This window comes from Chiloscyllium plagiosum, unplaced genomic scaffold (genome assembly GCF_037043375.1).
Source record: "Chiloscyllium plagiosum isolate Xiang-an unplaced genomic scaffold, Cpla_swu_hap1 HiC_scaffold_42, whole genome shotgun sequence".
Lineage (NCBI taxonomy): Eukaryota > Metazoa > Chordata > Chondrichthyes > Orectolobiformes > Hemiscylliidae > Chiloscyllium > Chiloscyllium plagiosum.
The window spans coordinates 35239460-35251641 of NW_028270180.1; the positions used below are offsets into that span (position 1 = coordinate 35239460).

At 44.1% G+C, this 12182-nt stretch overlaps 1 protein-coding gene across 6 annotated transcripts in view; it reads right to left on the reverse strand.

Moving 5' to 3' along the window:
- Positions 1 to 12182, reverse strand: part of herc1 (HECT and RLD domain containing E3 ubiquitin protein ligase family member 1) — a 483062-nt gene that overhangs the window by 151791 nt on the left and 319089 nt on the right. For all 6 annotated transcript variants that reach the window (XM_087981970.1, XM_087981969.1, XM_087981967.1 and 3 more), the window contains exon 48: positions 2469 to 2643. In XM_087981970.1, the coding sequence (XP_087838096.1) occupies positions 2469 to 2643 (175 nt within the window). The remainder of the gene's footprint in view (positions 1 to 2468; positions 2644 to 12182) is intronic.

Below are 12182 nucleotides of genomic sequence, written 5' to 3' on the forward strand. Positions count from 1 at the left end.
GTTCGTAGCAAACTGCCCGGCTCTCAGGATAACTCCATACAACCCTGTCACGGTGGAATATGCAAGACGTGTCAGATTGGGGACATAGATACCACTATTACGCGTGGGAACACCTCCCACCTTGTACATGGCAGATACTCATGTGACTCAGCCAACGGTGTCTACCTTATACGTTGCAGGCAAGGATGCCCGGAGACATGGTACATTGGGGAAACCAAACAAAGGCTACGACAACGGATGAATGGGCACTGCACAACAATCAACAGACAGGAGGGCTCCCTCCCAGTTGGGGAACACTTCAGTGGTCCAGGACATTCAGCCTCAGACCTTCGGGTGACCATCCTCCAAGGTGGACTTCGGGACAGGCAGCAGAGGAAAGTGGCTGAACAGAGGCTGATAGCTAAGTTCGGTACCCATAGGGAGGGCCTCAACCGGGACGTTGGGTTCATGTCCAATTACAAGTGATCAACATTGCACTACACACACACACAGATATTCCTACACACACACACACTCACATACACATAGACACAGGTACACACAGATGCGCACACAGACACCCACACACACCCTTATAGACACACACACTCCCACACTCACACATACACCCCCTCACAGACTTAAGACACTCTGCACTCACTACACACACACACACACACACACACACACACTTCCTCACACTCACAACCCCCACCCCAGACAGACAGACAGACACACACACAGATACAAAGACCCACATGCGCACATATATTTTGTGGGGTGAATTACAGAGTTACATTGCACTTTGCTCAAAAACTGCATACATTCATGTCGAACTCTGAGCTCAAAAACTGCATGAATTTATATAAAACTCTGTTATCTCACTTTTTAGATTAGAATCAATCTAAACATCAGGTCATAGACAGAGAACACAGGGGGCTAACATATTGTCTAGCTATCACCATTGTTAACAGCTAACCCGAGAATGCAACTTTAAAAAAAAGGGTTTTGTGATTTACACATGAAAGAAGTGAAACTATCACTGTATTCTAACAGATGAAAGGCTTAACAGACAATCAGTTTTTCAATGTATAATTTCAGTTACATCACACTGCAAACTTTTGCTATAAATTCTGTGTTATGATCGAGCCCTCTACAATCACCTGAAGGAGCATCGCTCCAAAAGCTAGTGTGCTTCCAATTAAACCTGTTGGACTATAACCTGGTGTTGTGTGATTTTTAACTTGATAAAGAATGACACCACTTTGACTGGGACAACACATCCATCCTAGGACACGCACATGAATTCCTAGAGCCCTGGCATTTAAACCAGAACTCCATCAACAAACACATTAAATTGGACCCCATCTACCAACCTGAGAAAAACAGGAACCGGAACTTATATCAAGAACCTTAACAAACCAAAACACATAAATAGAAAGCGGGACATAACACCAGTGCTTCACTAGAGGTTCACTGATGATGTTACCTAGCACGGTTACATAACGTCTGAAAACTAACCTTCCAGCTCAGCAAGCTAACTGACAACGTGAACCTCAAAGTCATTTCTTCAACCTGAAAGAGCCATTACTATCCGAAGCACTGTTGAAACAACCAAATTCAACACACATCATTCACTGCCTTTGTGCCCAGCAACCTTAATCCCAAAGTGGAACTACAGAACAAATCCTGCAAAGAGCTCCCAATCTGTTATGGAGCAGGCCAGAGCTCCTCAAAACATTTCAAGAAAGTAGCCCGGACCCTAACTTTGCTAGTTGTTTTAAGCAGTTGAAAATTGCTTATTCCAGGAGGGATGGAGCTGGCCCAACCACTTAGTTTTAAACAAAACAGAATTTATTTGCAATACTACCAAATGAAACACAAACAGAAGAGAACAGAATAGACAATAACTTAACCTATCCGAAAACCCAACAGATTGTCCCAATTTAATTATGCTGTTCCAAATACTTGCAACAATCCCCATAAACACTCCTTGACACAACAGGTAAAATCAAACAAAGGATCTTACACGAAAGAGAGAGATGGCAGAGAGATTCAGCACGGAACACCTTCTTCCATGTAGCTCTTTTCTTGGACCAGTAGTCTCACACTGACTGCCCGTTTTGAGTGAACAGCTAGACTGCTAAAGACCAAATGAAAGAAAAGCTGAGCTGGGAGAACTGGCCACTCCCCTTTCGATGCACATGTGTTTTCAAAACCTGAAAGCCTTTTTCCTGAGGCATTATCTGTTAGCTTTAATCAAACTGGCCCTAAAACCCTTCAAACCTAGACTTTTTGGAATTGCTGGTTTTCACCTCTCTGTGAAAAAAGCCAAGGACATCATAACCTTGTTAAAGGAGCAGCATCGTTACCCTGTGCAATTAGGGTTAGGCAATAAATGCTAGCTTAGATACCCACATCCTATGAACAAATATAAAATAACATAGCCATTGAACAGGAATTCAATAAAAGATTAAAGATCCTCCTACCTGACAGACAGTAGTGAAAGAGCTCTCATGACCATGGTCCTTGCTAGAAGGACCTGTGCTGCTGCAGTCACTCTCCTCAAGGCCATAACTCGGTCATGTGGATTGTGCAGGGCTGCTGCCTGTTCTCCAAGTGTCACTCTACCAGATGAATGTTTATCTACAGATCCAAAGCAACCTTAACAAAGAACATTCAAATTACCTTGTTACTGCACAAGAAAAGGATCATGTGGCAAGTTGAGTTAGGGAGGACAGAACAACATCAGGCACAAGACAACATGGGACATGATGAGAAGACAGGAGCTGATAAGCTGAACTGCTACTACTTTGTGTTCTCTCTAATACCCTGCACTTCCCTTTGGTCAAACCACTTATTGACTCTTCTGTTAGTAGATAAAGCAACTGGTTCAACTGTTCAAAACATTCCATGCTCTAAGACAAATATGAGGTTTCAAGGGCAAAATTAAAACACATGACATCATAGAATCCCTATGCGGAAGCAGGCCATTTGGCCCATCAAATGCACATCAACCCTCCGAACAGCATCCCACCCAAACCCATCCCTCCTACCCTATATCCCTGTCACCCTGCATTTCCCATCGCTAATCCACCTAACCTACAACCCTGGACACTATGGACGACATATGGGAGGAAACCAGAGCATCTGGAGGAAACCCATGCAGGCATGGGGAGAATGTGCAAACTCCACACAGTCAGCCATTCCCCAACCTATTACTCTACATTTACCAGACTAATACACCTAACCTAGACATCCCTGAACAGTGTGGGCAATTTAGTATGTCCAATTCACCTAAACTGCACATCTTTGGATCATGGGAGGAAACCGGAGCACCCGGAGGAAACCCACGCAGACAGTGGGAGGATGTGTAAACTCCACACTGTCACCCGAGGCTGGAATTGAACTCAGGTTCCTGGTGCTGTGAGGCAGCAGTGCTATCATTGAGCCAACATGCCACAATGATAGAGGGCAATACATTGCCCAAACAGGGAACAGAGTGGTCTTTCTCTGAGTGACAGGCAAAGATTAATTCAGTACTGCAAAGATCAATGCTTAGGACCAGTTATTTGCATTTTTGACAACAGATAAAATGCAATATTTACAAGTTTGATGATAACACAAAATTAGTTGGGATTGATAGCGAGTTTTGAGAAGATTTAGACCATAAGACATAGGAGTGGAAGTAAGGCCATTCTCCCCGGAGCCCTTAATTCCTTGTGACATCAAGAATTTATCAATCTCTGCCTTGAAGACATTTAACGTCCCGGACTCCACTGCACTCCGCGGCAATGAATTCCACAGGCCCACCACTCTCTGGCTGAAGAAATGTCTCTGCATTTCTGTTCTGAATTGACCCCCTCTAATTTTAAGGTTGTGCCCAGGGGTCCTAGTCTCCCCGCCGAACGGAAACAATTTCTTAGCGTCCGCCCTTTCCAAGCCATGTATTATCTTGTAAGTTTCTATTAGATCTCCCCTTAACCTTCTAAACTCCAATGAGTACAATCCCAGGACCTCAGCCGTTCCTCATATGTTAGACCTACCATTCCAGGGATCATCCGTGTGAATCTCCGCTGGACACGCTCCAGTGCCAGTATGTCCCTTCCGAGGTGTGGGGACCAAAACTGGACACAGTACTCCAAATGGGCCTAACCAGAGTTTTATAAAGTCTCAGTAGCACATCGCTGCTTTTATATTCCAACCCTCTTGAGATAATTGACAACATTGCATTCGCTTTCTTAATCACAGATTCAACCTGCATGTTTACCTTTAGAGAATCCTCGACTAGCACTCCCAGATCCCTTTGTACTTTGGCTTTACAAATTTTCTCACCGTTTAGAAAGTAGTCCATGCTTGTATTCTTTTTTCCAAAGTGCAAGACCTTGCATTTGCTCACATTGAACTGCATCAACCATTTCCTGGACCACTCTCCCAAACTGTCTAGATCCTTCTGCAGCCTCCCCACTTCCTTAGTACTACCTGCCTGTCCACCTATCTTCGTATCATCGGCAAACTTCGCTAGAATGTCCCCAGTCCTTTCATCCAGATCATTAATATTTAATGTAAACAGCTGCGGCCCCAACACTGAACCCTGTGAGACATCGCTTGTTACCGGCAGCCATTCCGAAAAAGAATCTCTTATCCCAACTCTCTGCATCCTATCAGACAGCCAATCCTCAATCCATGCCAGTAGCTCACCTCGAACACCATGGGCCCTCACCTTACTCAGCAGCCTCACGCATGGCACTTTATCAAAGGCCTTTTGGAAGTCTAGATGGACCACATCCACTGGGTTTCCCTGGTCTAACCTACTTGTCACCTCTTCAAAGAATTCTAACAGGTATAAGGATGAGAGGGGATCTGCTTGAAATGTACAAAATCCTAACAGGCTTGACAGACTAATGGCAAGGAACAGACCCATCCAGTCCACCTCCACCAATACCCTCCTGCGCCTTGCTGAATCAGTCCTCATCCTCAATAATGTTTCCTTCAACTCTTCCCAATTCCTCCAAATCCAGGGGGTAGCTATGGGGACACGCATGGTACCTAGCTACCCTGCATCTTTGTTGGCTACATTGATCAGTCCCTCTTCAGTACATGCATAGATACTTTCCCCAACTCTTCTGCCCTGACATCGATGGCTGCATCGGTGCTGCATCCTGCACCCAGGGTTAACTGGAGCAATTCATCGACTTCGCCAACAACTTTCACCCGGCCCTCAAATTCACTTCTCTATCTTGGACACCTCCGTCCACTTTCTTGACCTTTCCATTTCCATTTCCGCTGACAACGTATGGAGTGGCATTTAATATACGCCCACAGACTCTCACAACTACCTGGACTACACTTCCTGCACAAATCTATATCCTGCAAAAACTCCTTCCTGGTTTCCCAATTCCTCTGCCTCCATTGCATCTGCTCTGACGAGATGTTCCACTCCCAAGTATCCCAAATAGCCACCTATTTTAAACAATGTGCTTTCCCCGCTCTGTTAACCAACAGCCCACCACTGCATCTCCTCCATTCCCCACTCCACTGTTCAAACCGCTTCTCTAAACATAATAAAGGGAAGGACCCCCTTGTCCTCACTTTCCACCCCACTAGTCTCCGCATCCGATGTATCTTCCTCAAACACTTCCGCCAATTCCAACTGGACACCATCACCAAGAACATCTTCCCCTCCTCTCTGCCTTTGGCAAGGACCATTCCCTTTGTCACTCCTTGGTTCGCGTCACTCTCCTCACTAACCCCCCAGTACCTTCCTCTGCAACCATAAAAGATGCAAAATCTGTCAGCACACCACCTCCCTCACCTTCAGAGTCCCAAACAGTCCTTCCAGATGAGACAGAGGTTCACCTGCCTCTTCTCCATCCTAGTTTACTGCATCTGGTGCTCCTGACGTGGTGTTCTCGACATCGGTGAGACCAAACGTAAACTAAGGGAACATTTCGCCGAGCGTCTCAGCCGGACCCTTAAGAGCCAGCTTGACCTCTTGGTCACTGCCCATTTCAATTCCCCTTCTCACTCTCCGATATGTCCATCTTTGGCCTGCTTCATTGCCACAGTGAATCAGACTGCATATTGGAAGAACAACACCTTATCTTCCATCTAGGCAGAAGGAGGACTCAATACTGAGTTCTCCAATTTCAAATAAACTTTCCACCATCCCTTAAAGCCTTTTCCATGCCCTGACTCCTCCCTTCCAATCCTAGTACTGATCCTTCTTTCCAGCTACCATCTGAATTCATTCCTCCCGTTGACCAACCAGGTTGTACTTACCACCTGTATTCACCCATCATTACCTCATTACTTTGACCCTCTCCTTACCCCCACTTATCTGTAGCTCCCCGTACCCTCCACCTCCATTCCTGAAGAAAGGTTATGCCCAAAATGTCGACTTCTCCACCTCCTGATGTTGCCTGGTTTGCTGTATTCCTTTAGCTACTTAGGAGTCTAGAACTGAGGATATAGTCTCGAGATAATGGGACAGGCAATTTAGGTCTGAGATGTTCAAAATCGCTTTTCTCAAAAGGGTATGAACCTGTGGAATTCTCGACTACAAAAGGCCAAATCACTGGATATATTCAAGAAAGAGAGATAAACGTTTTTAGATTTTAAACGGCATTAAGCTGTATGGGCAGAAAATAGGAATATGGCTTTAAAATAGAGGATCGGCCATGATCATAGTGGATGGTAGAGCAAGGTTGGAGGGGCAAAAGGTCTACTTCTGCTCCAGCTTCTGTCTGTGCTCCTAATACTTCTCTTCTATATTTTTCTACATGTGGCATCATTTTGGCCCTGCAAACTACTGGCAGTTTTTAATCACTCCACATGTTTGCCACTTTCATACTTTGATACTCAAGCTATGTCTAGATTCCAAACATGAACAACATAAATAATTTTTTTTGACCATAAGCAGGCCAAATCCACTCCAATTAACTACTGGCCCAGCTCTATTCTCAAAAATAAAAGTGATCAAAGAGAGGTCGCTGACAGTGCTATCAGACAGCACTCCCCCTTGAAGAACAAAGAGTGGTACTGCACAGGAACAGGTCCTTTTGCCAACCAAGACTACACCTTTCTAAACCAAAAACTTTTTCCTTTGCATGGTTCATATCCATTTCTTTCCCGTCTATCCATTTCTGTCAAGATGCCTTTTAAATGTTGTTACTGTATCTGCCTCCACTATCTCCTTTGGCTTCACATTCCAGGCACTTACCATCCTCTGTGTAAAAACTTGCCTCTCAAACGTTAAACTCATCCCCTTTTAACTTAGCCCTATGTCACCTCGTAATTGACATTTCTACCCTGAGAAGACGACTCTGACTACCCGCTTGATTCCATGCCGCCCATATTTGTAAAGCTTCTGTCAGATCGCCCCTCATCCTTTGACATTCAAGTGAAAACTAACCACGTTTGTCCAATCTCTCTTCATAGCTAACACCCTCTAAATCAGGCAATATTCTGGGAGACAGTGTTTGTACTCTCTTCAATGCCTCCACATCCTTCCTGTAGCATGGTCTGCAGAACTGGACATAATACTCTAAATATGGCCTAACTAAATTTCACACAACATGCCAATTTTCACACACTTTGCCCTGACCGATAAAACTGATCATACTCTATGCCTTCTGGATCACCTTATGCACTTGTGTGGCACTTTCAGGGAAATGTGGGCCTGTGCACCAAGATCCCTGTGTATGACGATGAGACTAAGGGTTTTGCCATTTACTATATACTCCCCTCTACCCAAATTTCCAGCCTATCCATATCTTGTTGTATTATCTGACAATCTTCCTTATTATCCGTAGCTCCCCCAATTTCGTATCGACTGCAAACTTCTGAATCAGGCCACCCATTTTCTCCTCTGAATTATTTTTATAAATTACAATAACAGAAGTCCCAGCAGAGATCCCTGTGTAACACGACTGGTCATAGATCCCCAGGCAGAAAAACACCCTTCCACCTCTAAGACTAAGCCAGTTCTGTATCCATCTTAGCAGCTTGCCATGGATCCCATGTCACTTCTTTTTTAGTAGCATCTTGTCACGAAGGATTTTGTCAAAGGCCTTGCTGAAGTCCTTCAAACAACATCTACTGCCTTGCCTGCACCAATCATCTTTGAAACGCCTTCAAAAAACCCAATTAAGTTTGTGAGATATGACCTTCCCCGCACAAAGCAATGTTGCCTATCGCTAATAAGTCCATATTTTTTCAAACGTAAGTAAATCTTAAGAATCTTCTCCAATAAATTCATCTACCACTGACGAGAGGCTCACGAGCCATAATTATCCACGTTGTCCTTCTTAAACAAACGTTCAACATTGGCTATTCCCCAATCTTATGGTATCTCTTCTGTGTCTGAACAGCTTACAAAGATTTCAGATAAGGCCCCAGCAATTTCCTAACCTAGCATTCTGGGATGTATCAAGTCCTGGGGTCTTGCCTACTTTAATGCTTTTTAAAACATTCATGTATTTGGAAAGGCAAGGACTGATTAGGGATAGTCAACATGGCTTTGTGCGTGGGAAATCATGTCTCACAAACTTGATTGAGTTTTTTGAAGAAGTAACAAAGAGGATTGATGAGGGCAGAGAGTTAGATGTGATCTATATGGACTTCAGTAAGGTGTTCAACAAGGTTCCCCATAGGAGACTGTTTAGAATTCGTTAAGTGCATCTCAGAGAGTTTCTTGAAACAGTATGTGGAGAGTCCAATTGGAGGAGGGGCCATTTTACCCTGCATATTGGCTAATGAACTTGGCCAGGTGACTGACCTTTCAGTGGGAGAGCATTTTGGAAAATGCTGATAATAAAGAACAAAGAAAATTTACAGCCCAGGAACATGTCCTTTGGCCCTCTAAGCCTGTGCCGATCCAAATCCACTGTCGAAATCTATCATCCAATTCCTAAGGATCTGTATCCCTCTGCTCCCCACTGACTCATGCATCTGTCCAGACGCACCTTAAATGAATCTACCGTACCTGCCTCTACGAGCTCGGCTGGCAAAACGTTAAAAGCACCTATCACCCTCTGTGTAAAGTACTTTCCACGTGTATCCCCCTTAAACTTGCCTCCTCTCACCCTGAACGTGTGACCTCTCGTTATTGAATCCCTCACCCTGGGAAAAAGTTTCTCTCTCTCCACGTTGTCTATACCCTTCATGATTTTGTAGACCTCAATCAGGTCCCCCTTCAATGTCCTTTTTTCTAATGAAAACAATCCTAACCTACTCAACCTCTCTTCATAGCTGGCACCTTCCATACCAGGCAACATCCTCGTAAACCTTCTCTGCACCCTCTCCAAAGCGTCCACATCCTTTTGGTAATGTGGCGATCAGAACTGTACACAGTATTCTAAATGCGGCTGAACCAAAGTCTTGTACAATTTTAACATAACCTGCCATTTCTTATACTCAATACCCCGTCCGATGAAGGCAAGCACACCATATGCCTTCTTGACCACTCTATCCACCTGTGCAATCACCTTCAGGGTACAGTTGTATTTGAAATCCCAGATCTCTGCGCTCATCAACTTCTCCTAAGGCTCTTCCATTTACAGCATAGTTCGCTCTGGAATTAAACCTTCCAAAATGCATCAATTCACATTTGCCCAGATTCAATTCCATCTGCCACTTCTCTGCCCAACTCTCCAATCTACCTGTATTCTTTGACAGTCCCCTACGCTTTCTGCTATTCCACCAATCTCCGTACCATCTGCAAACTTACTGATCAGACCAACAATGCCCTCTTCCGGATCATTTATGTATACCACAAACAATAGTGGCCCCAGCACTGATCCCTGTGGAACACACTGGTCACTGTCCTCCATTTCAAGAAACTCCCTTCAATTACTACTGTCTCCTGTTGCTCAACCAGTTCTTTATCCACCTAGCTAGAACACCCTGCACACCATGTGACTTCACTTTCTCCATTAGTTTACCATGGGGAATCTTATCAAACGCGTTATTGAAGTCCATGTATAAGACATCTACAGCCCTTCCTTCATCTATCAACTTGGTTACTTCCTCAAAGAACTCCGTTAAGTTGGTAAGGCATGATCTCCTCTGCACAAATCCACGTTGCCTATCACTGAGAAGCCCATTCTCTTCCAAATATACATAGATCCTATCCCTCAGTTCCTTCTCCAGCAACCTTCTCACTATGACGTCAGGCTCACTGGTCTGTGGTTATCCGGAATATCCCTACTACCCTTCTCGAACAGGGAGCAACATTAGCAATTCTCCAGTCCTCTGGCACCTCACCTGTGTTTATGGATGTTACAAAGATATCCATAAGGGCACCAGCTATTTCCTCTCTTGCCTCCCTCAGCAACCTGGGATAGATTTAATCCGATCCTGGGGATTTGTCCATCTTAATATTCTTCAGGCTACCCAACACATCCTCCCTCTTTATGTCGACGTGATCCAGAGTAAACAAACTTCTATCTCTAATCTCAACATTCATCATGTCCCTCTCCTCAGTGAATACTGATGCGAAGTAAATAAATCATTAAGTTTTAAGATAGCTGTGAAGAAGGATAAGTCAGGAGTTTGCAGGAAGGTACAAAATTGGGGGAGGGCAAATTACATCAGTATCAGGCAAGAACTAAGGACTGTTAATTTGGAGGAGCCGTTATTGAGCAAATCTACATCTGTCATGAGGCTGTTGTTTAAAGATTCATTGATCAGAGTTCAGGATAGGCAAGTTGCAGTAAGGAGGAATGACAAGGATGGCAAGGTAAGGCACACTTGGATAACAAGGGAGGTTGCAGATTTAGTCAAAAGGAAAAAAGTACATGAAAGATGTAAAAAATTAAAATCGGACAGGGCCCCATTAAGAATATAAAGAAAGCAGGAAACAGCTCAAGCAGGGGCTATAAAATAACCTTGACAAGTAGGGTTAAAGACAATCACAAGGCATTCAAAACATATATTAAAAAAACAGAATAACTAGGGAGAAGATCATATCATTCAAAGATAAAGGAGGGAACTTGTGCTTGGAGACAGAGGATATGGGCGAGATCCTAAATGAGTACTTTGCATTGGTATTCACCCGGCAGAAGGATATGTAGAAGTGAGATTAGTGTGGAGCATGCTAATCTGTTAGGGCAGTTTGAGATCAAGAAAGAAATGGTGTTGAGTTTCTTGAGTATTAACATGGATTAATCCCCAGGGTCCAATGATATCTACCTCAGTTGATTGACAGAGGTGAGAGAGAAAATTTCTGGGGCCTTGCCAAGATCTTTGTATCCTTGCTAGCCATTGGAAGGGTCCTGGAGCATTGGTGAGTAGCTAATGGTGTTCCTCTGTTCAAACAAAGAGATATTCCAGGAAACTACAGACTGGGCAAGTCTCACGTAAGTGGTTGGAAAGCTGTTGGAGAAAATTCTTTGGGATAGGATTTACATGCTTTTGGAAAAGCATGGCCTACCTAGTTAAGCTGCCTGTGGGGCAGGTCATATCTTACCAACTTGATAGAATTTTTCGAGGTGATGATGAAGGTGATCAATTAGTTAAAAATCTCCAAATCGTGATCAATTAGGGTAGAGTAGTGGAGGTTGTCTAAATAAATTTTAGTAAGGTTTTTGATGAGATCCCTCATGGTAGGCTCACCCAGATTTAGGTATATGGGATCCATTATGACTTGTCCACATGGATTCAGAATTGGCTTGCCCGTAGAAGGCAGAAGGTGGTGGTGAAAGGCTGCTTTTCTGGTTGGAGATCCGTGACACGTCGTGGTGTTCTACAGGGATGTCTGCGGTTTGTGGTATTTATAAATGATTTGGATGGTGTGGTACTAAGTTTGATACGAAGATCGTATGCTGTAGATAGTGTGGAAGGTTGTCAAGGGATACAGTGGAATATAGATCTGTTACAGATATGGCAGAGGAACAGCAGATAGAGTTAATCTGAGGAAGTGTGAGGTGGTGGACTATGGGAGGTCAAATGTCAAAAACAGTGTACCCAGCACAGATCCTGCAGTACACTGCTAGTCACAGGCCTCTGAGAAGCAACCCTCCGCCACCATCCTCTGTCTCCCACATTCGAGCCAGTTTTGTATCCAAATGGCTAGTTCTCCCCAAATTCCATGTGATCTAACCTTGTTGAATGCCTTACTGAAGTCCACACAGAAAACATCCACCGCTCTACCTTCAACACTCCTCTTTATTACTTCTTCAAAAAACTCAAACCAAGTTAGT